Source organism: Nakaseomyces bracarensis (assembly GCF_045282275.1).
Source record: "Nakaseomyces bracarensis strain CBM3 chromosome Unknown Scaff12_0, whole genome shotgun sequence".
Lineage (NCBI taxonomy): Eukaryota > Fungi > Ascomycota > Saccharomycetes > Saccharomycetales > Saccharomycetaceae > Nakaseomyces > Nakaseomyces bracarensis.
Genome location: NW_027263958.1, coordinates 240,077 through 265,445, shown reverse-complemented (window position 1 = coordinate 265,445; position 25,369 = coordinate 240,077). Strand labels below are relative to the sequence as shown.

The 25,369-nt window shown below is 36.2% G+C and overlaps 8 protein-coding genes across 8 annotated transcripts; 4 read left to right on the top strand and 4 right to left on the bottom strand.

The window, feature by feature from the left end:
- Positions 1-2,225: 2,225 nt before the first annotated feature.
- On the bottom strand, positions 2,226-3,395 carry RNJ42_03562 (Protein CAJ1; the record flags this gene model as incomplete). Its single annotated transcript, XM_071053726.1, has 1 exon — positions 2,226-3,395. One exon carries the CDS (start codon positions 3,393-3,395, stop codon positions 2,226-2,228), a length of 1,170 nt encoding a protein of 389 aa, XP_070910138.1.
- A 2,040-nt stretch (positions 3,396-5,435) lies between these two features.
- On the bottom strand, positions 5,436-6,458 carry GVP36 (Gvp36p; the record flags this gene model as incomplete). Its single annotated transcript, XM_071053725.1, has 1 exon — positions 5,436-6,458. One exon carries the CDS (start codon positions 6,456-6,458, stop codon positions 5,436-5,438), a length of 1,023 nt encoding a protein of 340 aa, XP_070910137.1.
- Positions 6,459-6,873: 415 nt separating this feature from the next.
- On the top strand, positions 6,874-8,172 carry PKP1 (protein kinase PKP1; the record flags this gene model as incomplete). Its single annotated transcript, XM_071053724.1, has 1 exon — positions 6,874-8,172. One exon carries the CDS (start codon positions 6,874-6,876, stop codon positions 8,170-8,172), a length of 1,299 nt encoding a protein of 432 aa, XP_070910136.1.
- Positions 8,173-8,585: 413 nt separating this feature from the next.
- On the top strand, positions 8,586-9,443 carry CBR1 (cytochrome-b5 reductase; the record flags this gene model as incomplete). Its single annotated transcript, XM_071053723.1, has 1 exon — positions 8,586-9,443. One exon carries the CDS (start codon positions 8,586-8,588, stop codon positions 9,441-9,443), a length of 858 nt encoding a protein of 285 aa, XP_070910135.1.
- Positions 9,444-10,232: 789 nt separating this feature from the next.
- AGE2 (GTPase-activating protein AGE2) lies at positions 10,233-11,069 on the top strand (the record flags this gene model as incomplete). Its single annotated transcript, XM_071053722.1, has 1 exon — positions 10,233-11,069. One exon carries the CDS (start codon positions 10,233-10,235, stop codon positions 11,067-11,069), a length of 837 nt encoding a protein of 278 aa, XP_070910134.1.
- A 1,979-nt stretch (positions 11,070-13,048) lies between these two features.
- PIG2 (putative protein phosphatase regulator PIG2) lies at positions 13,049-16,069 on the bottom strand (the record flags this gene model as incomplete). Its single annotated transcript, XM_071053721.1, has 1 exon — positions 13,049-16,069. The coding sequence occupies one exon, from the start codon at positions 16,067-16,069 to the stop codon at positions 13,049-13,051; it is 3,021 nt and encodes a 1,006-aa protein (XP_070910133.1).
- Positions 16,070-17,323: 1,254 nt separating this feature from the next.
- On the bottom strand, positions 17,324-19,288 carry MET30 (ubiquitin-binding SDF ubiquitin ligase complex subunit MET30; the record flags this gene model as incomplete). Its single annotated transcript, XM_071053720.1, has 1 exon — positions 17,324-19,288. The coding sequence occupies one exon, from the start codon at positions 19,286-19,288 to the stop codon at positions 17,324-17,326; it is 1,965 nt and encodes a 654-aa protein (XP_070910132.1).
- Positions 19,289-22,487: 3,199 nt separating this feature from the next.
- SYG1 (Syg1p) lies at positions 22,488-25,244 on the top strand (the record flags this gene model as incomplete). The annotated part of the gene is made up of 1 exon (XM_071053719.1): positions 22,488-25,244. One exon carries the CDS (start codon positions 22,488-22,490, stop codon positions 25,242-25,244), a length of 2,757 nt encoding a protein of 918 aa, XP_070910131.1.
- Between the last annotated feature and the right edge of the window lie 125 nt (positions 25,245-25,369).

Below are 25,369 nucleotides of genomic sequence, written 5' to 3'. Positions count from 1 at the left end.
AAATGACGGTTAATATATGTTGTATCACTACTTTTAGTTTATTCCTTGAGTAAAGAGTATATGTTGAGTACCCATTGATTATTTGAAGTGTTAGAGGAGTCATTATATCCATGAAGGATATCTAATTCAAAGGTGGAATTAAATCCCAAAAAAAAAAAATGCTATTTATTGAATGTGTTCTGTTGTCAGACTTATTTTTTTTATATAACCAAGAGCAATGACCAAACAAATCCTGTGATAAGAGTTGAAACCTTGGCGAACCACCAAACATGTTGGATGGCAAATGGACATAAAGAAAAGTTCCACATCCATAACTGTTTTACTTTATCGAAATGGCCCGTAATCAAACCAGTGTTACCGGAAAATTCGCCCATCATAGCACGGACTGTGATCTCCTGTACATGAGCTGTGGCATCCTTATAGATTGGGTTCCTAGCACCAACCCAAGTACCATTCTTGAATCTACTGTAAATTGTCTCACAACCTTCATGATCATGGCCTGTTAGAATGATACCGGGTTTCTCGTTGTGGAATACAAGATTTAGAACTTTTTGAGTTGTTTCTTCACTCAAGTGATTTTGAGAACGCAGTAAATTTGCCTTATAAGGTTCTCTTTCAAAGTCCTCTGGGTAGTATCTAAATTCTGGACCATCAACGCAAATACCTTCTTCTTTGTAAAAAGGAACATGGGAAAGGAGTATGGTACTACCATCAAATTGTCTTTCAAACAATTGATACAAAAATTCCCATGTAGCCTCAACAAATTCAGGTTGCAATGCAGGACCATCCAAGAGTAAACTATTCAAAACAACAATACGCCAAGCGTGATCAGTACCCTCATTATATTCAATCCAATAGTTATCTTTACCAAAAATTTGGTGATATCTGGCCATATGTTGGTACGTAGCATCACCTGAGTAACCACAGTCATGATTTCCTGATATATTAATAAAAAGGAAGTCTTCTTTCACTGGGTCCCAAGAGTGTACGTCAGAGTAGCCAAATGGGAATGATTTATTATTGTTGTACATTTCAGAGAATTGATCACCCCAAGTACTCCAGTCAGCTTTATATTGACCTTCATCATCATGATTTTTTTCTTTGGCCTCTGTTAGAGGAGTCAAGTCTCTTTTAAAAATCCGATTCATATACCTATATGTTCTGTTATAGAATTCTGAATCACCTATCCATTGCGAGGAGAACAAATCTCCCAATACACCAATGTGGGTAGGGTCAAGCCTTTTCTTCATCATTGAATAAATGTGGCCTAAATAATAATCATTACCAAATATATCCAAACGGGTATTGTAAGGTGTATTTTTGAAAATACCTTTGATTTGCGGATCACCAAATGCCATGAAGTGAATATCAGTTATCTCACTGACACCATCTTCTCTTCCCTTTGGTACTTCTGGCTTATTTAATCCGCGTAAATCATCAATATAATTCTTTAAATAATACGATAATTTACCAGTTGCAGATAATTGATCCACACTAGCTTCATCAGTAACAAAATGTCCTTTTCTATAGCGTGCCCACGAACACCTTCCAACATGGAAAGAGGGATATGTGTAAATGAATATATTAGCAAAAATTGACAGAACTGTTGCCAGAACGGCAAACTTCATCAACAACCCACGTAATTCCATTCTTACCCTTGTTTCCGTATAGGTAAATTTGACCGGTAGCTAATTATTGGTTTTTTTTGGCCTAGATAGATTAGAAATGGAACTGAATACAAAATAAAATGTGGTTGTAGATAGTTTCAGTCCAGTTAAAGTTTCCCTTCAATCGATTTACACGACTTTCGCTGCTAATGGGGTCTCTGGTTACCTAAAATCCGATCGAACCACCTTCGTTCCAAGCTATCAAAGATAATTTGAGATATTTCAATATTATGACGTATTCACGGCTATATATATTACTTAACTCTTAAAAATGGATTGGCATTAAACCAAGTAAATAGATATGCAAAATATTAAGAAATAATGTCAATGCTTCAAATACAACTATAAATATACAAAATATACGGCGTTTGAGCATTGGCAATTACAAGAGATCATTATGTGATGGGTTTTCATGATACAAAAAACTAATGTAACATAGTAATAATAGAAACAAATCGGCATCCTACTAATGCACAAATGGAAATTATAAACAAATGGAATGGGTAGAGAGTTAAAAAATCAATATAGTCTATCCTATATGTTTTTGCCTCTTTTATTTTAGGCTGCAACTCTGTACCTCTTCTTTCTCTGTCTTTCCTGCTGACCCAAAATCAACTCTTCAAACACCCTAGCCTCTTCGGCCTCTTCAGCTGTTCTTCTAGCCCTAGAGAAGTTGTCTGCTAAATACAACATACCCTTAGCCTTTAGTGTCTTATCAGGATCATGTCTGTCGGTAAGAATTTTGTTACATACCTCTCTAAGCTTCCTCTCTAGCTCATATTTCGACATTGACCACATCACACCAAGGGCCTTACCAGCTACCATATGTTCAAACTTGGCACGTTCCTCAGGACTTAACTGTTCTGGATCCACTTCACTCAAATCCTGCATAGTCCTCTTCGCTTCCATACCGGTATGTAGAAGACTGTAAGTTGATTTCACATCTTTAGCACCATCTCTGAATCCAGTCAAGAACTTCGATACACCAAGCGTCTTTCTGGACAATAGGTAGTTGTTCGCTTTGTTTCTATATACAGTAGCAAGGATATGCAGCAACTCAAGACCAAAACTCTCCAGCTTCAATTCTTCGACTTCCTGAGTCAATTTAGCTTGGAATTCGTCAAGATGATGTTCTTTGACAGCAAGTACATATCTATTCAACTTTTCGTTCAACTTGCGAGCAAGTTCATCGATCTGTTTCAAAGTGTCCTCCCTTCTTCTACGTTGCATTTCGGCAATCTTATCACGCTGCTCCTTTGTCAACTTCCCATCTCCATGCCTATTTTGCATAGTTCCATTACCTGCTTGTGAAGAATCACCATTCTGGTTTGAGCCTGGAGATGAGTTAGGGCCACCCGGTGCGCCACCATGCATAGCCTCATCTGCAGCAACTTCTTCTAATTCTTTGAATAGGGAAAATTCACCGACCCAATCCTTGAAACCATCACCGCCAAATATAGCAGTGAAGTACTCGGACGGATCGACAAAACCTTGCTGTGGCACAGCCTGCTCCTTACCAAGTTGGTCATACTGCCTCCTCAAGGTATCATCGCTCAGGACCTGGTAAGCTTCACCAACAGCCTGAAACTTCGATTGCGCATCTGGATCGTCAGGGTGCTTATCAGGATGTGTCTGCATAGCACGCTTCCGGTACGCCTTCTTAATCTCAGCTGGTGTGGCATCTGGTGCAACTCCTAAGATATCATAGTACTCAGTATCCTTCACCATTTTATATTTGTTTATATTTTCTTCGTCTTTTTTTATGTATATAAGTTATCACTGTTTATATTAGCTTTTTATATTAAAGTTTTGGTTTGCTTAGTATAATGCGTTGAACTTTTTAAGATATTAGCTCAATAATGCTTTCCCAATAATACTTGGTTCTTTCTTTCTAAAGCAGTTTAGTATATATTTATATATTTTTAAATATATTTTAAATATATTTAATATATCTTCAAAATTTATACAGATTATAAATTTATATGTCCCCTATTCCCCTGAACAATTAGCAATAGTGGTGAATCCCTATTTTTTTCCATCCTTCTTGCTTTATTTTTAACGATCAACTTATGTTAATAACTTTTTACTTTCATTTGAGAATTCCCTCCTTCAGTTTTAAAGCTCGAGCTCTCTCAAAGATGCTGGTTTTCGGCTTTTACGTAAATCCCTATTCTCACAAAAATAAAGATAGAAGTTTCTTCCAAGCCTTACCATGGAGGCCAAACTAATCCACAACGACTTCCTGGTTTTCTCTGCTGTTTGTTGTCTACGACTCTTCCTCTTTTTCCCACTCCCTTCCCCACTATATTACTATATCTATACATAATAAAACACCTCAGCCATATTCACCACGCCGTAACGAAAGGTACAACTAATTAACTACCACCCTCTAACATTACCCTATATGATAATATATTATTCATTGTTCTATAATCAGGGGGGGTGGTGACTAAGAGAGGTGGAGAGGCTGGATAGAAAGGGAGAAAAAAAGGTAAGTTGGTCGGTGAAATGAAACATAAATTATGTAATAAGAGCGATGCCAATCATTTTAAGTTTTGTTTTCTACTTCTTCTAAAATCCCCACCTTAATCTTTAGGATTCCGGAGTTTCTTCTATTGTAATGCAGCTTCAAGGTTTTTTCTTAGGTAAAAATATATGACGACTACTTGCCTTTGTACTATAGCCGCAACATATTGTAGAGTGGTAGTCACTGTTGTTATGATAGTTTCTCTGTTCTCCCATAAGTAATTCCCAATTTTTGGTAGGTCCTGTTCGAAGAATGCTTCCCCTCGCATGTACGCACCAATTATAACCAACAATATGGCCAGGTACATTAATCTCTTAATCATGGTATACAGATTCATCACCATTCTATACAGAATGTACAGTGCAATGATGGTGGACACCGCTACAAATGCAGTAGGATACTCTTTACTAAACTTCACTACCACCGGGATCAGCAGGTGTAACACATTGATAAGTTGAGCCAAGATATTAACTATGAATGCCTGGATATTCTCTTCAGGATGTTCTATCTCCTGCATTTTTATTAAACTTTTTTTTTTCAACTATGAATAATGATTATTAATTCCTCTAAAATTCCCTTATCCTGTGGAAAGCCCTATCAAAAATAAAAGACAATACCTTTCTCTATTTTCCTTATTCAAAATATGTGATGTATTTTTTTTATTACCACAAACTTAATTTCTTGTCTAAGTCAAATTTTTGAGTGACAACTACTTATAATAATTATATGGACCACAAACAGTTATGACAGATAGAATAGTTGAAGCAGACGCGTATACATGACTTGTACAAACCCATATTTGATTATACTTAACCCATGACCTTCATTTTAAATTAATTTTTTTTTTCCACATAAAATTATGGGACTCTGAATCGAACAGTGTACCATTCATGATGAATGGCCAACAGATCCAGTATGGTTCTATAGTGTAGTGGTTATCACTCTCGGTTTTGATCCGAGCAACCCCGGTTCGAATCCGGGTAGGACCTGTCCTTTTTTTTTTCCCTTTTCGATTAACTAAATACTTCACAATGGTTAAAATTGAAAGCTTAATTATATTTTAGATTTATTATTTTCTATTTAGACTTAATTAGATACTTACTCAGTAATATTAACGGGGAAAGAATAGGAGTGGTAAGCAATAGATTTAAATATATAGGAATATAACTATTTTTTCTGTTTTTATTTGCTTTAGCTTTTTGTTTTCTATTGTTATTTATCAATATCTGAGAGCTAAGGACTTATTTGGATGGAACTGGTTCCTCATCATCATCTTCTAGAGAAATTCCCATATCATCATCTTCTTGGGCCTTTTGGTTTCTGTTAGATTTTGGAGCTGGGGCTGATGTGTCCGAGTCCATGGAATCAACAAATTCACCCATTAGCTTAGCAGATAGCTCGTAGTATGCTAATTGTGCGGTTGCTAGTTCTTTCAAGCTTGGTAAGAAGTTGGAGTTGGCAATGACCTCTTGCATAATAACAGTAGCATCCTCGGTAGATTGAGCAAATTGATCCTCTAGGGTTTCCATTTGCACCCTTAGAGCAGCCTCCTTCTCAGGCTTGGCATTTTGTAAGTTAGTTCTAGCGACATCGTATTGTAATCTCTTATATTGAACGTCCTTACGGGCCTTGTTAGCCCTCTCCATGCTCTCATTCAATCTCTCCTTTAGTACCTTATTGAACTTCGTTTGAACCAAAGTGTCCTGCTGCAATCTAGCCTGGGCAATCTTAGTCTGAACATCGCTATAGTTCAATAAAACCTTAGAAAGCTTGTTGTCTGCTGGATCATCAAAGCTCTTGTTCAAGTACTCACTGGAATTCAAAGCAACTTTACTAATAGCATAGTTGAGAGTCTTTGGCTCCTTAGTAGGACCAGGTGCAACTAGAATGTTTTGAGCCTCGCTGGCAGAAGTAGCCTTCGTCAATTCCTGGACCTTTGTAGCCATGGTCTTGGAAAACTCGTTCACAGACTCACTGACATACTTTGGGTAATCGTAGGACTCGTTTTCATAAACAGCAGTCACTTGCAAAAAGTGCTCATACACCAATTTGATTGTGTCAACTTTGTGCTCCAACTCCAAGTACTCCTGTGGCAATTGAGAAATATCAGTAACTTGCCCCAATCTCTCCTGAACCATACGTTGAGTATTCTGAGCCATAGTTGGAATGTTGGTAGACAATTCCTGGGTCTTCTGAGACACAGTTGAAGACAAGTCCTCCCAGTTCTTCTTTAATGTATTAGTAAAGGCGTTAAAGTTAGACATTGTTGTTTATTATAGGTTGCTTTTTTTCTTCTCGTTATTTTGCCAATCTTCACAAGTTAATAGAGAACGTAAATCCTTATTTAATAACTTAATCACTAAAAACTCTTACGTTATATCAAATATTCTATCCAATCTAATCCCTTCTCTTCCCGTTTCGGTTTCACCAATTTGTTTTTGTCCCTCGCCTTTACTTCCCTGCTCAGCTCAGCTCAGCTCTTCCCATACAATATTAAATATATCATATACACAAAAGATGAAATCTGTTTGCCCTGTATCTACAGTTACAGAGAGTTTATATATTATTACATTGATCTAACCGGATCACAGTTCTATCTGAGTCTCTTTTTGCTTACTTCCAAGAGTTAGTCTTCAATTATCGAGCTGTGTGTATATCTCGGAGTTAAAGAAAAGGTGTATGATGTTCAAGTTTACTAGGAATGTCGGAGGATGTCTGGGGATAACACGGTCTGGTGCTAAGAGAGTACGTGCAGTTGCTGGGACAATACGGTGGTTTAGTTCTGGAACAGTGCTACAGAAGAATAAATATAACTCTGTACTTTTGAGCTCCGACAGATTACGGCATTTAGAGTTCGATAAGCACTATAAGATAAGGTCAAATATAGAGCTTCTGATACAAGACTACGCTAAGAAACCGATTCCACCGCTAACGTTTCAATATTTGACTGACTATCAGCCCCCTCTATCGAAGAACGAGGAGTATATGTTAACTATTAAGACAATTAATCTACTCTTGTCTTACACTTGCAGGAGACTTAATGCAATACAACAGCTACCTTACGTTGCAGTGGTGAATCCTAGTATAGAGAAGAGTTACTCTTTGTACTTGAAGACTCTAGAATCCCTGCTCTCCATTGAATTTCCATATGCGCTACATAACAGGGACGCTATCCACGGACTACTAATAGAATTCCTAGACGATCACCAGGACACTGTCGAGACTTTATCCCGCGGTCTAGAAGAGATAATGGATTACATACCTAGGGAACTCATATTTGACTTCCTAGATCATCATTTAAGGGACCGTATTGCCATGAAGATACTAGTGACTCATCACTTATCGCTCGCCAATTACGATCCGGAGAAACATAAGAACACCATAGGAACAATACATAAGGACTTCCCTATTGCTGATATCGTGAAGAGAGTTTCAGAATTCGTCAGCGACCTCTGTTTTGTAAAGTATGACCATGTGGTTGCCCCAGTAAAGATCGTCTCGGGCGCAGATGTGACTTTTCCATGCATTCCTACAATTTTAGAGTATGTCCTTACTGAAATCTTGAAGAACTCATACAGGGCTCATATCGAGAACAGTACAGAATCGCGTAATCTTATCGATAAGCCTGTAGAAATTAATATTGTTAAAAACCAGAATTACGATGAGGAACTAGAGATAAGAATAAGGGATTTCGGTGGTGGTATACCACCTAAAGTAGAGGAACATATTTTCGAGTACTCCTATACCACAGTGGTTGCAAACAAAAAAGAGACAGGCTCTAGTGCATACGTAATACCTGGAGAAGATATCAATATTGTCTCAGGTATGGGTTTCGGATTACCATTGTGTAAGGCCTACGTAGAGATGTTCGATGGTACACTTGAGATTCAAAGTCTCTGGGGCTGGGGTACAGATGTATACATAAAATTAAAGGGCCCATCCAAAAAGATGCTCGAGTCACAAGTTAAGGATAATTAATATTAAGCTGCTTCTTATGTTGGTAACTCTTTTAATTTTCTATACGTTGGTTGCATTAAAGATTTCAAATATCAAACTTCATGACTTTATTATTGTTAATATTCAATTACACCCTCACACCTCAGCATGAGAAACCGTTTTTTCCAATTTAATCTCGTTTGTGCGGGCTTTTCTCTATACTTTAATCACTTAGAGCATCCAAAAAGAAGAAAAAATCAACAAAAATGCAAAAAAAAAAAATTATTAAAAAATATTGATTATTTTCAATTTCAGGGCAAGCCAATAGCTACTTCATATTAAATTGACATTCTTTGATTCTATATTAATTGTCATCAAATTATTTGGTAAGTTGTTTAATTTGCTTTCTTGTTTATTATCGTATTTGTAGAATAAGTTACAAAAGGTTGACAAATATGGATGGAATTAAAGTACTAGCAACATTTGCAGTAGCCGTGCTTTTTTATAAGTTATTCAAGAATGCTAAGAGCCAGGGTCCTAAAGTTAAGGAACCGGTTAGGGCTTTGAGCAAGAATGAATTCAAGGAGTTCGAATTATATGAAAAGGTTCCAGTTACCCATAACACAGCCATGTACAAGTTCAAATTGGCCCACCCTGAACATGTGCTAGGTCTCCCTATTGGGCAACATATTACTGTTAAGGCTGAAATAGACGGTAAGACAGTGAGTAGATCTTATACTCCTACATCATTGGATCACGAGAGTGCTGGTTACTTCGAGTTGTTGGTGAAGACCTATCCAGAAGGTAACATCTCTAAACATATCGGTGATCTAAAGATCGGTGATAAAGTGAAGGTTTCTGGCCCAAGAGGTTTCTACGAATACACTCCAAATGTACGCAGCCATTTGGCTATGGTTGCCGGTGGTACTGGTATTTCACCAATGTTCCAAATCATTAAAGCTATTGCTAAAGATCCTGAGGATAAGACTAAGGTGACTTTATTGTATGGTAATGTTCGCGAGAGTGACATTTTGCTAAAGGAAGAGCTTACTGAACTATGTAACATGAAACCTGACCAAATCAAAATTGTCTATCTATTGGACAAACCGGAAACTGAAAATTGGGATGGTCGTGTCGGTTATGTTACTAAGGAACTGATGGAAGAGTACTTCCCATCTCAAACTAGTGATGTTCAACTCCTGATTTGTGGGCCTCCAGGTATGGTTTCTGCTGTCAAGAGAAATGCAGTAGCCATGGGTTTCCCAAGAGCTAAACCTATCTCTAAGATGGAGGATCAAATATTCGTATTCTAAAGAAAGAAAAAAAGAGAAAGAGAAAAGCATAATAAATAATCATACATATAAATAAAACCACTATAAAACTCCTTCCTACATATTTATTTCAAATATAACTACAGAAAGGTAGCTATATTTTATACATTCTTAAAGTAGTTTAAGAATGTCATCACATGATATCAATATGTACGTCAATAATTAATTATTAACTCGAGAGCGGTGACGAAATTTCTGGTAGATTTTTCGATCATGGACAACCCCATACTTATCGATTACGATGTTAATAAATATAATCTTTACGGTGATATAAGAAACCTTTACTTATCATTAGGCAAGATCTAAACAATTCGATTTATCTCCTACGATTTCGAAATATTAAACATTGTTACTTAGCAGTGCTATTTACAAACTAGGAAAAGAGAAATAGACAACAATAAGCAACTGAATAAGGACTAAACTCGGTAACTTTTATAAGTATCATTATACAGAATTATTGGTATCTCTACTCTTTTTGTGAGCTGTTGTCATTTACCATTTTATTTTTATTATTTACTTCGTATTGTTTGTTTTTGTTTGATCATTCATTTTTTGTCGATCATAAAGTGCTAAAACTAGCATAAATTTGCATTATAATTTTTTTTCACGGATATCCTTTTAATTCATTATCTTTCATTTCAACTAATTACTAATTTCAAGTTTGGTTTTCTAATCATTATATTTTGTTTTGTTTACTATTAATTTGCGGTTACTAATTATCCCTAACTTCGAGAGAGAAAAGAAAATAAGAATAAAACAAAAAACCTAAAGATGACATCTGTTCCTGTTAAGAAGGCATTAGGTGCTTTACTTCGTGATCCAGGGAATACAACGTGTGCTGATTGTAAAACACAATCTCATCCACGTTGGGCTTCATGGTCACTAGGTGTTTTCATATGTATTAAATGTGCAGGTATCCATAGATCATTGGGTACACATATTTCGAAAGTCAAGTCTGTGGATCTAGATACTTGGAAGGAAGAAAATTTGAAGGAACTAGTACGCATGCGTAATAACCAATGCGCAAATATGGTATACGAAGCAAAGCTTCCGGAAACCTCGAAGTTTCGTAGCAAAAACCTAGGTAATGACACGAATTTGTTACAAGAGTTCATCAGACAGAAATACGAACGTAAGAAATGGACTGATTTTGAAGTAGATCTTGCGTCCTGTTGCAATGGCTCATCTGGAATAGCATCGTCACTCTCTTCAACACCGACCACAAATGCAGTCGAGAGAGTTGAATCCTCATTGAATTCTTCCTCTAATTCATCATTGGTTTCTACTATGTCCTCTTCAAACAATTCTGAAACTAATGTGTCAACTACCGAGAATAATAAGACGAGCAGCATTTTGAACTTACAAACTAGGAAAGATGTGGAGAGAACCACTGTCCCGAAGAGTAAACCAAGACAAGAGACTCCGCAACGTAACGATTTGAAGAAAAGTATATTATCGTTGTATTCTGCACCATCCAAGACCAATAGTAATAGTAATAGCAGTCTAGCTGCTCAATTTCCTCAATTATCAAACCCAACTAATCAACAACAGAATTCATCTTCTTTATCAATAGATGATGATGAACTGTTCAAGAATGTATGGTCTTAACAGTATTTAAAACAAATATAGTATAATAAAATAAAAAATATCAAAATGTTTATATTAAAAAAAAAGAATAGATGACTTATTAAAATTATTATTTATATGAGTGGGATAAAAAAATTAGATAAAGAAAAATGGTATTAGAAATAGAAGAAAGCTAGACCAGCTATGCAAATTCGTATTCAGGAAAGAAAGGAAAAAAAATTCAATATCAAATGTAAAGATAAAAGATAATTTCTTGAATAATCTTTTATCCTAAAGAAAAAAAGTTCATGTAGTTAAAAGGGCATGGCACAGTCCTTTTTATTAAGTTTCTTAAACCTGAATGGAGTAGTATTAGAGAAGAAAAAAAGAGAAGAAAATTGTTGTTTTTTGTTTCTTTCTCTTTTTATATTTTTTTTTTTTTAATAGTAATGTGTTTATTGTTTAAAGATGAATTTCATTATTGTAGATAAGGTACTTCACCTTTGTATCTGTTCATCACAGTTCTGTGAATACCGTAGTAGAAGGCGCAAACAAAGAAGAATATCGTCAACAACATGTCAATGTCTTGCATATAATTTAATAAAAGCTTTTTTTATTGTTTGGTTATATTAATTTGTTAGGGTTCAAATTCTTTTTTTATTGTTATTTTGGGTTACTTTTTTTTTTTTGAGGTCAAGTAATAAAAGACTAGTTTAAAGTCCCTTTATAATTGTATGTAATGTCTTTTTTTATAAGAAAAACAACAAGTTTCAGAATGATTTACAGGGACCATTTTACCTCTTTTTTATATATCTACTTTGAATTAACGGCTATTTATATATTCTTTGTTTCATTGGACCTATGAGCCCATCACTTTAATTTTTTTTCCTCATACTTAGTGATGTGTCTGCAAGGAAAAAGAAAAAAGTCCATTTTTCTAATAGGTAAAGCAATCACAAAGCAAGACCCATTAAAGAGTGAATAAGTAAAATGATAAAAAAGGGGACCCTATTACCCAATCGGGAAGTTCCCACCGGTGTCTCCGAAACTTCCGCCGTCACTCAAAAACGAACGTAGAATTGTTGAAGCCCGCTACAATTGAAAGAAAAAAGAGGCAGTACCCGTCTTTAAACCTCTCCCCCCCTCTCTCTCTCTCTCTTTTTCTGCGTACTAAGGGGTGAGTAATAGAGGAAAATCAAAAGGGGAAGAAAGAAAATCCCATACAGTAAGCCCGTACGATGAAATACAACTTCTTACACACCATGCAAAATTGCTCGATTACTTTCTTTTTTTTCGCCACACAAGCAAATGCGGAGACAATAAAGGAAGAGGCATTTTTTGTGTCACTGGGTACGTTGAAAACTAGTCCGTTTTTTTTTTTTTGATATGTATTCTTAAGATAGTACAGTATATAGGGCTGGTTCCGAAACCAATAAAGAAAAAATAATGTATCGAATAAATTCCTCACTTAAAGTTACGTACGATTTGCAAACACCGAAAAAAGATTTAATTCGTCATTGGTTTTTACCCAAATAGAATAAAATAACAAGCAAATGAGCTAAAACAACAACAAATAAACAGTAGCAAGTACAAGTCCCGCCTCCCGCCTCCCGCCTCCCCCCAAAAAAAAACAAAATAAATAAACAATCAAGTTACAAAAATAACTCCACGTTTCATCCCGAGGGAAATACCTCTAACTCCCTGAACTTCCTATTTCGGTATTAACAGGGGTGCGTTACTTTTTTTTCAATTCCAATCTCAAACACCATACTAATCTTATGTAATAACCCATATTAAAGGTGAAGAAGCTTAAAACAGGGGGTACCTGAAAACCGCTTGGTGTGAAAGAAAAAAAAAGAAAGAAAATAAAAGGAAAGGAAAACTATATAACATAATCTAATGTCCGAAAAACATTATCTCCGTATCTATTTGTGATATAAGGTAAATTTTTATCATTAATAATTAGAGAAAAAGGGCAAAACATTAAAAAAAAACAAAAACAAGAACAAGTAAATAAAAAACTATGTAGGGCGTCTGAGCATCTCGATGATGTAGTTTTTGCCGTTATTATTGTCCCAGTACTCTTCTCTTGCGGAGTCGTCGCTGGCCCTAGTGATATAGCAGATGCAGAATTCCAGTTCTTTGCTCTTGTTGGAGACGTAGAGGCCATTAGCTAGTATTGTGTTGTCTATGACGAATCTGAATATATCCATATTGGATCCAGGCAGGTAACTGTTGCCTGACCCCACATACATTGACTCCACTTCACTAGAGCTACGCCAGTGATCCCATGTGTACCGCACCAATACTTTTTTGCTGAAATAGATGTTCTTGACTAGGATACTTCCAGTGATGATCAATTTCTCATCGTTGTCATCTTCACCAAAAGCAGATGTAGATTGATTGTTATACCCTGTGTTGTTACGTTTCTGAGCGTTAAAACTGATCTCTTGAAGGAACACCTTCTTCTCTTGTGAACTGTTCATGAAAATATTCAACTTTAAAGAACGCGGGTTTTTACTACCTAGAACTGGGAAATTCTTGTTCTGTATACCAAAGGTTCTTTCACGGGATTGGTCTTTCTTCTTCGTTGGTGGATCCTTAAAATTGTTCTTCATCGAGCTACGGTCATTAATCATTAATGACTTGAGGCCACGCCCGAATATTGTATCACCATCACCAAAACTATTCTCGTCATCTTCGTCATCATCATCATCATCGATTAACATATCAAGATCAGTTGCGCCAAATCCATCCTCGAGTTGTCTTGAGAGATCCAGCCTCTTCTTACCCTTTTGGATGTCAACAGATCTTTGTAATGGCTTGTGCTGGAAACTCAACACATCGTCCTCTTCATCTCGGATACTTACCACATTAGGGCTCTCTTCCTTAAAGAAATACTTGACTGGCAAACGCTGGTCAAAATGGACACTTTTACTACGTGTTAAGTTGGTACGCAAATTATCATTGGCTTCATTAACCTTGAGATTCAATCGAGAGTTGGAGTTTGGCGTAACAGGAAGTGACTTGGATCTACGTTTCAAGGAACTCTTTACCAGTTCTCCAGACCTCTTATAAACAGGTGGTAGAGGCATCATATAATCCTCAACAGGGATTGCATCATATGGATCATCAAAAGTGCCAACATTATTTTTATTTGCTATGACTGCATTATCATTTTGTTGATTAGTCTTATTGAGCACAGGGTAGCTTTTCTCAGTAGGTGAGATAGCGTCATCTTGTGTCATTTCAATTATGGCATCAGTCTTGACAGCATTATATGATCTGTTAAAGGCAGTTTCAGCCTCGGGGCTGACATCAATTGGGCTGCGGTCACCAGACATACTGTTTTGGTTTATATTGTTAAAATCAGGATTATCGAAAGGGAAAGCGCCTTCTAGTGTAATTTTTTTGTTCATATTTGTGTTCCGTTGTAATTCTTCCGGAGATATGGTATCATCACGTAATTGTGTTACTCTTTGTGGTTTGTGTAGAAAGTCTAATGAGTTAACTCTTCCATGACTGCCTGGCATTGGCCCAAATACATTCTTGCGACCTGAATTGATGCTAGCATTTCTCGAGTAAACTCTACTCTTATTTATTAAAGTGCTTGGTACATCTTTAATAATATTTCCGGTCTCATTTGATGTGTTATTGTAAACAGGATAGCTCAATGGTCTGATTGATGGTAAATCATTTTTGTCTAGATTGCTCTCTGATATGCTATATTTATTTGGTTCATTGTCCTTTGTAGTATTAGGCATATGTTCCCTAATTGTTCTGAATTGCACTCTAGAAATATCCATATTCTCGTCAAAGAATTCCGTAGAGGTGTTATTTGATTCTTTTTGAACAGGAGACCAGCCCTCTTTATCAAAATCATTTGAAGAGCTATTTGACTCTTGTTGGATAGGAGACCAATTCTCTTTATCATCTTGATTCTTTAAGAGTGCTGTTGCAGGAAGCGTTGTTGGTGTAATTATAGGAACATCAGGTTTGGCATCTTTTGAATCACTTGATTTTTCAGATAAAGCTTGTTCTCCCATTTCTATCTTTGGTTCTTCTTGGTTTTTTGTATCTTCTTTTACTATTGTTGTGTCTTTTTCAGAAATATTTGCCTTTAAGATATCTGGCTTTGAGGATCCATGCAGTACCTTACTGGTCTCCTCCTTAGCGCTACTATTTTCATTCTTTCCAATAGAATTGGTTTCATTACCAATTGACCCTTGGTTTTGCATCATAGGATTGTCTGTATGCTTTGTAGAGTTTACTTTATTATCTTTTGTAGTGTCTACTTTATTATCATTTGTAGTGTCTACTTTATTATTCTTTATAGAGTCTGCATTTTTATTTGTGGAGACTACTTTATTATTTGTAGAGTCTAGATTTTTAGAGACTGAATCATTAGATTTCTTCCGGGTATCATTAAATAACAGGTTGTTTGCTTTCTTTATACTTTCTTTTTCTGTACTAGCAATTAGTTCGGAAGCCTTCTTTATATGTTCGGGAGCAATTAATTCAGATGCTCTCTTAGTAATACCTATACCTACATCGTTTAAAGGGTTTGACTTGAAGAGATCAGACTTCCGTTTTCCCTGTGCACTTTTATTTTTAGAACCTGATTTTGATCGGTTGTTAACTGTCTTCGTCGTACTCCTTTCCGACCTAATCTTATCCGCTGTAGTGTCTCTAGGAGTATTAGTGTTGGAAGTATTACTAACATTTCTATTCAGGTTCTGTTTAGGTATATTACTGGGCTCGTTATTATTCTTCGATTTGTTTTGCTTTTGCTGTTGCTTTTGCTTCTGAGCTGTGGATTTGTTGTGATTTGTGTTTGTAGTGGTATTTGTATTTGGGTTACCGTTAAGCTTACCATTCCTATCATCAGCTAACGGTGTCTTCACATATTGGTTCTCATTAGTAGTCTTGGTAATTGTAAAAGTATCGTCACCAAACGGTCTAGGAACAACTTTCTCATGTATCGTAAAATTCTTAGTAAACGGACTTTCTTCCTCACGTCTTCTCATATCATTATTCGTCATCATATGGTCAATCCGAAAAACTACAACGTCTTCTTTCATCGAGATCTCTTTTTTTTTTTTTTTTTAATGCTTAAAAGAAAACTAAGTCTCTTTTATGTCTTGTTTTTTTTTTTTAAAGAAAATGTAAATCAAGCTTATATTTATGTTAGGGAATAAAAAATTTCTTTCCCTTGTGTTTAAACCTCTCCCGACTCGCTATAATATCACTGTATATCGTATCGCTTGTGTATCGTATTCACTCCTACTCTGTGCAGTGCTAGTTGAGTCCTTTTTTTGTTTCTTAGTTGAGTTTTGTTTTAGGCTGGCTAATGTTTCTCTCTCGGTCTGTCTTTGTACAGTCAGTGTGTGGTACTTTGTATGTCTCTCTCTCTGTGTGTGTGTATGTGTGTGTGTGTGTGTGTGGGATGACTTTCTATTAGTCGTTACCTCTAGTACAGCTGTTTCTCAACAATATCTCCCTCTATTTCTATTTGTATTTATTTTTTTAAGGGGGGGTGGAGGAGCTACGGGATATTATTCGCTTAGTCACGTTTCTAAGTGGGACTGGGAAAAAAAATGAAGAGGGGTCACGGGGGGGAGAGAGAGGCTGTAGAATACGAATGTACACGTGATGTTATATTTGAATTTACTATAAAGGAAATAACATTAACTGAATATAGATTAGTATATGTATCAATTGGTTATATATAATTACGAGAGAATGAAGATATAGCAAAATTATATTTTATTATCTCATCCCACTCCTCTCCCTCCTCATTTCCGCCCCCGCGCCTCCCTTTCCCATTGTTTTTGAGGGTTGAGTCCTCGAGGGATATACGATTACTAAAAGTCGACTTCAGTTCCGTTTCTATACATCAACAATATGTATATCATAGGTGGGGGGTAGAGAGAGAAAGAGAGAGGAAGGGGATATATAAGGAAGACTATTCACTCCTTGCTTTTTGTAGCTAAGTAAAAAAAAATACTAATGATAAAACTTTGCCGTACCAGCAAAAGAAAAAATATTAACTTGCTAGACTAGCATTTTTTTTTGCAAGACTAGCATTTCTTTTGAACATATAGAATTTATATGTAAACGATAAAAAGAACAGATATTATTTGGGAATTTAATAATAATGGCAAGTGGGATTTCTTTAATTATCCTTTTTTTTATTTGCTTTTCTATAAAAAATACCTTTTCCTTATATATAAAAAAATAAATTTAATTTTTTTGTCTTGAAGAATAGTTAATACTTATATATACAAACTTCTTTTTTAATCTTGAGAATCGAATTTGTACATTTTGACACATCCGAATTCATCACCGCTGAAACATTCTGAATCACCTATACAAACACAAGCCACAGGTGCACTCTTCGGTTTCCTATCGTCTTCACCTGTAGAAGGCTCAGAACCCTTCAGCTTTCTGCCATGAAAAGTGTGCATACACTTCCCGCTCTGAAGATCCCAGATCTTAATACTTCCGTCGTGAGACCCGCTGATTATCCGGAAGTTATCTGCGGCGATGTCCCAAACACCTTCAACATGTCCGAATTGAGTTCTGATACATCTTCCTGTCCTCACTTCCCAGAGTTTGATGGTGTTGTCCAAGGCACAGGAGAGTAAATGCGTTGGATATGGGATCTTCTCGTCTAGTTCCCTGTGACAAGAGGTTGTTTCACTGTTCGAGTCTTGTTCACCGCTCTCCTCTACAGTACTTGACGTCTGTACTTCCTCGTCCTCTTTCTTCTCATCTGTAACCAAGTTTTCGGCATCGATGATGGTTAAGGGAATTACTTTCTGGACTTGTCCTACATGGCCTCTGAACACTTTCAAACATGTGTTTGTCCTTATATCCCACATCCTGATGGTAGTATCATCTGAACAACTATAACAGGTAAAACTCTTGGGATGTAACTTAACACAATTTACCCATTCAGTATGTCCCTTCAAAGTGTAACAGGTTCTGGATTCCACATGCCATACTTTAACAGTCTTATCTGCACTACCAGACACGATAATCTTCTTGTGGGAATCGACACTCATAACACTATCAGTGTGACCACGATAAGTGGAGATACATTCACCTGTAATGTAATTCCACACACGAATTGTTTTATCTAAAGAACCTGTAATCAATTTCTGATCATCGAAATACAGTGTTTTTACACCATCGCTGTGGCCTGTTAATCTTCTAATCAGTTTCCCCGTAAATAGATCCCAGATAGCAACCGTAGAGTCATATGAACCCGTAAATAATAGCCTGTAGTTGAATTGCAAGGTCAAAACCCCGTCCATATGACCTTTAAATTCTTGGATTGTACATAGACCTTTACGCCAATTAGATTCGACTTTAAAACGCTCTCTATACACCATTTTCCATGATTTCTGTCGGCATTTTTCAGTAGTTTTATTTTCTGAGCTTTTATTCGTTTCTGTATTGTTACTACTATTGTTAACAATATTTTCGTTATTGGGGTTTGCTTGGGTGGCATTCACAGGGCTAATAGCTCGACCGTTAGGACCCTTTACTGCTCTCCCACTCTTCATCATAATATTTGTATTCTTTGCCTTGATGTAACAGACACGGGCACGCTTCACGTGTAGCAATGGCAGGCCCCATCCACAGTTCGGGCATTTCCTATCTATATGTTGTTCACACATATGGTACCAAACTCTATCGTCGTCAGCCAGCAGATGCCATCTCTTACACACCATAGAGGCATTGCAAAGAGATTGGCAGTCTAGGTATCCGAGAATTTTTAGAGACAGCTCCTGTGGCAGTACACTGATGAAATCTATCTTGATCATAGAGTTGATGTGCTGAGAAATATACGAAAGTTGTGGGAAACAACTCGTCGTCAGTATTCCATCCAGTATTAACTTCCGTACTTTATCATTAGAGTTTGTGTACTTCGATATTATGTGGTGTATATCAGCTTGCTCCTTCGGACACACCAGTTGAGAGATCTTGTTATTGATCTGCTTGATCCGCTTCATATCTTGCTTGTAACAGAGCTCATGTGTATGTGACGTCTGAATCTCAGGATTGTGACGATAACAATACCGCTGGAAGTTATCCTGAGGCAAAGGTGTTGATCCAGCCAACACACTCCCCATCTGCTTTTGAACTTCTTCCTCTTCCTCTTCTTCTTCTTCCTCTTCTCCCTTCATCATATCCATTTTTAACCGTTTCACTTTCCTATCTTCTACTTCTCGATCCTCCAGCCGTATATCCATAGTTCTGTTGTTTTTATCTTTATTTTTTTTTTGGTAGTTTTCAATGTATTTTGATCTTTCTTTATTTTCTCTTAGATTACTATATTATAAATCCTACTATATGAAGTTGTAGTTTCTTCTATCCCTATTCCACTAATGCTGTTTCCTTCTTCCCCTCCTTTCTCTTAGTCTTTGTCTTATATACTGAAGTCTTGGTTTTTTAATAAAAAATAAAACCTCAATAAAAATTTCTTTTGGTCCTCTTCTTTGCATTTAAAAAAATTGCTTATTTTCAGGTTATTATATTTCTTACTTACACCAATACGGCTTTATTTTACACTAACTATTTTCAAACTGCGCTATAACAGTGGGGAGGGCACAGTAAGCCATCATTCATCATTCATCATGCTTCTTCTTCTTCTTCTTCTCAAACACACACACCACTATTTTTCTGCATGGTTATCTAGCAGAAATATGTTAATCTCATGGTCTCTCTCTCTCTCTTTCTCTTTCTCTTTCTCGGCACTGCTCGGTTCCCATTGATAAAAAAAAATATGGAAGGACAGTAGCAAGGCTACACCCACACACCGCACCATTACACAGTTTTTTTCTCACTTGATTTATCAATTGCGGTGCGAAGTACGGTTTTGTTTAGTACGCCACGCTTCCTTTGTACTGAGATATCCTTGTACATCTGTGAGAGACATTAAAGAACAAGGGTCCAAAGAAACAGCCGCGGGTATCCTTATTTCGTCTCCCAGACATAAGCTTGTGCGGTAGTGAAGAATTTCTCATTGTGCCCTACCCTAGTTGATGTGGTAACTACCCTAACGGTGCTTCAACAACTCTTTCACCTATCACATGATCTTCTTTTGCAGTGTAAAATAAGCACGTGAAGGACGTCAGGGATGATTATATTAAATACTATATTATACTATATTATACTATATTATACTATATTATACTATATTATATTATATAATATTATACTATATTGTATTATGATAATTTAGACTCTACAGTTGGAGATCTCGAATACCATGATGTCGGAGGCACCCTTGCGTTTCAGTTCGTCCATTATGTCGGCCTTGCGTTTGCGTTCGATCATGGCGTTGACGGCGACCCAGCCGTTGTCGTCTAGCTTAGAGATCGTTGGTGCTCTTCTGCCTGGAGTGACCTTCAGTAGTTCCTTCAAGTTCTCGTCAGGGGTGTTGTATGAGCAACTGACGAAACGTTGGGCGGTGAGTACACCCTCGATACGGGACTTGATCACCTCGATGAGCTCGGCACGGTCTTTGTCCTGTTGTGTTCTGCGGGCCTGGATCAGGTAACAACTGGTCTCTAGCACAGTGGCAATGTCTGTCAAGCCAGCAGCACGCATGGTCTCACCACTCTCCACAAGGTCCACAATGGCATCACCTACGCCTAGCGCACAGGAGGCCTCAACGGAACCACCAACGTATTTTATCTTCGTGGAAAGCTCAGTGACGGGTGTCCCAGTGGTTTCTTCTTCCAACGCCCTGAAGTACTCGCGACTTAGGTTTACAAAACTGGATACAATGGTCTTACCAATCAATTGCTTGGGGTCGGTGTACTTACGGTCCTTCTCTGGTACTTGAACTTGTAACTTACACCCACCGAAACCAAGGTCCATAATCATATCAATGTCCTCAATCTGGGACTCTTTCACCTCGTCTAGGCCAGTGATACCGAGGTCACACTTACCTTCGCCGACAAATGTAGGAATATCAGCTGCCGGTAAGAAGATTAATGCAATTGGCAACGTGGTACATAATGCAATATCCAGCCTGTTAGAACGGCGAAATTGGATGTCAGACCCTTTCAGCAATTGGCTAGTCTTCTCATATAATCTACCCTTCTTAGGAACGGCAAACAACAAACGGTCAGTAAGGTGATTTACAAGATCCATTTTTTTTATTTGATATTTTTTTTTAAATTTTTTTATATGCTTTTGGGTTTAATTCTATAATAATGCTATTAAAATTAATAAATAACTTCACAAGTTTTTGGTGTAGTCAATTGTTAAAAATCAATCTACAAAAAGAACGACAAATAAATAAGATCTTCAAAGTAAAAACATCGAACTTTTTATAAGTGTAAATTTTATGAGTAATCCGTAGATGAAATAGTATAATTGAATATTTTTTTATACGTGTAAGTTGTTAATGTTGGCATATCTTTTTTTTTTTCCTCGAGAAGTTCCATAGGCTTTTTGTATTTGTCCCTACTATACTACAATAGAATCAGTACAGTTATTGAATGACTGTGTCTTTTTTAACTATCCCCCCACGTCATTGTACAACGGATGCAATGTTTTCAAGGGTTGGTAGCATTTGAGTAATCGGTGACACAATTTGAATCGTGACAAGCGTTCAAAATCACTCGAAATGACTCACTCTACTACTGAATTAAATCAAACGACCACGGTCATGTGAAATAGGTATTAATTACGAAACCCAAAACATGTGAATACATTAAACATTGTATGATAAAAAGAAAAAAGGTAATTCCAGGACCACCTTCACAGGACTTTTTTAACTTATTTTTTTTTCTGATGTAAAAGATGCCTTTGTCCATTGTTTTTTTCAAAGTTACTGAATCATTAAAAAATAAAAGAAAAAAAAAGTATAATCAATAAACTGGCATACATGAATATATAGTCCAGAGAAGAATATTTATATGATCTAGCATATATCCCCACGTGTTGGGATAATCAGAAATATAACTTCTATGTAGCAGTATCGTCTACTTTCATTACCAAGAAAAACATGGAAAATAAAATCCTGAATAAGATAGGTATTTGATGTTGGAAAATAAGCTAGTTTATATATGTATATATATGTATATGTCTTGCAGTAGAAAAACACAATAATACTAGAAAGAACTCTTTTTCTACTTGATAATGAATACACGTGATAACTAACATTGATTCCTTCTTTTTTTTTCAATACGTTTTTATTATTTTTTCAACCTATTAAGCTCATCGGACTAGTTTATTATTGACATCAAGAACCTTAATATTTTATTAATCATACAAACAGAAAGCATATATGTTAGAGATACTACATTTTGTGATTTAGTAATAGTTGACTGTTTTATGTGTTGACTTATACCAGGCAACCATTTATTTTTTCTCTTCTAAAAGTGAAAATAATTTTTTTTTAAGGAGGATAGAAAAAAATTTTATATATATTTAAATATGAAATTTGCTGATCATTTGAATGAATCAACTATATCTGAATGGAAAGGTAAATATATCGATTATAAGTTTGGGAAAAAGAAGCTTAAGAAGTACAAGCAGAGCGATCAGCGTGTAAGCGAACCTGCCTATTCCAGTGGGAGACGTACTCCGGGGCATAAGAAGAAGTATAACGACTTCCAGGTCGAGTGTATAAATGATTTCATAGAAGATTGGTTAGTGCCGAATCAACTTCACAAGTGTAACGAGTTCTATCTGTGGTTATTAGGACAATGTCAAGAGAAGTACTTGATCCTGGCCCATCAGATAGATTGTTACATGAAACACCAGAAGGAATATAGAGAGATGGCCACTAAGGTTATCTTCCAAAGTAATTCTTCTGCTTCTTCTTTGACACCTTATGGTACGATCACTCATAATAATAGTAGTAATTCGACTAATAACAACAACTCTAATACTTCAAGTGTTGTTTTGGATCAAGAGGCCAACACTAGTGATCGCAATTTTCTGAGCTTAGCTGTTCATCATTTCCTTAATGAGCATGATCTAATGCCATCATTTCCTAAAATGTTTACGGAGACCATCCCAGAAGCCCTAAAACCTAAGCAGATTAATACAAAAATAAAGGAAACCTTTGCCTATAGTAATAAGCTGAACTTGAATATGAATTTGATGAAAAATAAGGATGCCAAGGGAAACAAGATATTGAAAAATCCTCATAAGGAACTAAAGCATGCCAGAGAGCTGTTGAGCGATGCCTTACTGGAGTTTTATTTATTCTTACAATTGGTAAAGAGTTACAGAGATGTTAATGTTACAGGATTCCGTAAAATGGTTAAGAAATTTGACAAAACTTGTAAAACTAAAGAACTGCCTGGTTTTATGAAGTTTGTCCGTGAAAACTATACCATATTCAAACATGATTTGATTTCAACAGAGAATACTATGAAAGAATCGAAGACAAAAAACTTTGAAGCTGAGGATGATATTTCCTCTAAACAGACAGAAACTAATATATCTATTAGTTCATCAAAAATCGATCCTCTAAAGGCTTGGGAAACACAAGTTACACGTTGGTACACTAATGACGTTGTGAACTCACTTAGCGAACAGAAAAGACATCTAGAAAAGTTAAAGAAAGTCAGTATTCAGTATTCACTAAATGAGCAAATGATTCATAGGAATAATAGAGCCATATTACAGATGACTGTGGCTGGAATTTTTACAGGGATTGCAGTAACCCTGATTGTTTATACACTGTACTTGTCCTTCCTATCAAAAATTAATACTCGTGTTCATAAGATCTTGTTTCCGATTTGGGGAGGATGGTATATGGTTTTACTTATTGCATTATTATTTTTGATAGATTGTTTCATTTGGCATCGTACCGGTATAAATTATAAATTTATCATGTTTGGAGAAGTGCAAGCAAAAAGCGGTACACAGTTCTTTAATAATGACTTTGCGACAAGTGGTATTCCTTTAAGGATGTATTTTCTCTCATTCTTTGTAATTACCTGTGGCATTATTTCAATTTTAAGTTTCCATTTCAATGATCTAACCCCATATGGGTATGTATATATTATCATTGTGGCTGCATTATTTGTGTTCCCTTATGATCTAATACCTTACTGGGATAAGGTGGTAGAAACTAGAAAATTTCTTATTACTACTGCTATCAGATTAATTTTCTCGGGTTGTTATCCAGTTGAATTCAAAGATTTTTTCTTAGGAGATATTGTATGCTCTTTATCGTACTCAATCTCAAATTTGGCTCTTTTCTCATGCTATTATGCACCTTCTACAAGAGACGATCCTATAGGTAAATGTGGTTCGTCTCATTCTAAGGCAATGGGTGTTTTATCATGCTTACCTAGTTTTTGGAGATTTATGCAATGTTTAAGAAGATTTGCAGATTCTAATGATTGGTTCCCTCATTTGATGAATGCTGTAAAATATATGATGGGTGTTGCATATTATGCTTCATTATCTGCATACAGATTGTCTGCACATTCTCCTGATCGTAGAACACCTTTTGTTATCTTTGCGACTCTCAACTCGGCTATTACTTCTATCTGGGATATAGTGATGGATTGGTCCCTACTACAAACGCCCGTAGGTCATGAGAACATGCTTTTGAGAGATGATTTGTACCTAGCAGGAAAGCGGAATTGGGAAACTGGTAAGTATTCTTGGACAAGAAAGTCGTTGTATTACATTAGTATGATATTAGATATACTAATAAGATTTGAGTGGATTGTTTATGCCGTTGCTCCTCAGACTGTCAGACAAAGTTCCATCACCTCGTTTATACTTGCTATTGCTGAGGTGATAAGACGGTTTTTATGGGTTATTTTTAGAGTAGAGAATGAACATGTTGCCAATGTCCATTTATTTAGAGTTACTGGTGAGGCCCTATTACCATATCCAAATGATGAAGTCATTGATTTTAGTGGTAAAGCTACTCAAGATTTATTTGACGATCAGCATTTCGAAAATCAAAGCATTGATAGACCAAGTCGTTCTTCACAATTACGGGACTTAGATTTATCATTGGCTGATATCAATCAGAATTTTGAGGAACCTTCTGCTACTTACCATTCAATAATTCGCAGGCGTACGGCATTGTTTGATAATATTTCTCGAACCATCCCATGGGCACATGCTAGGGATTTCCAGAGACCTGTAATGAAGCCTGCAAGTAACTCAAATGGAGCAGACACAGACAGTGAAAGTGAATATGAAAGTATAGCATGAACTATATATAATAAGTACTATTTGATATTACTAATTGAACTTTCCATATCATATCATATTTAATAGTTTGAGATAATTCCAATCAAAGCCAATTAGGGATTTAATTGGCCTTTTTTTCTTAAGAA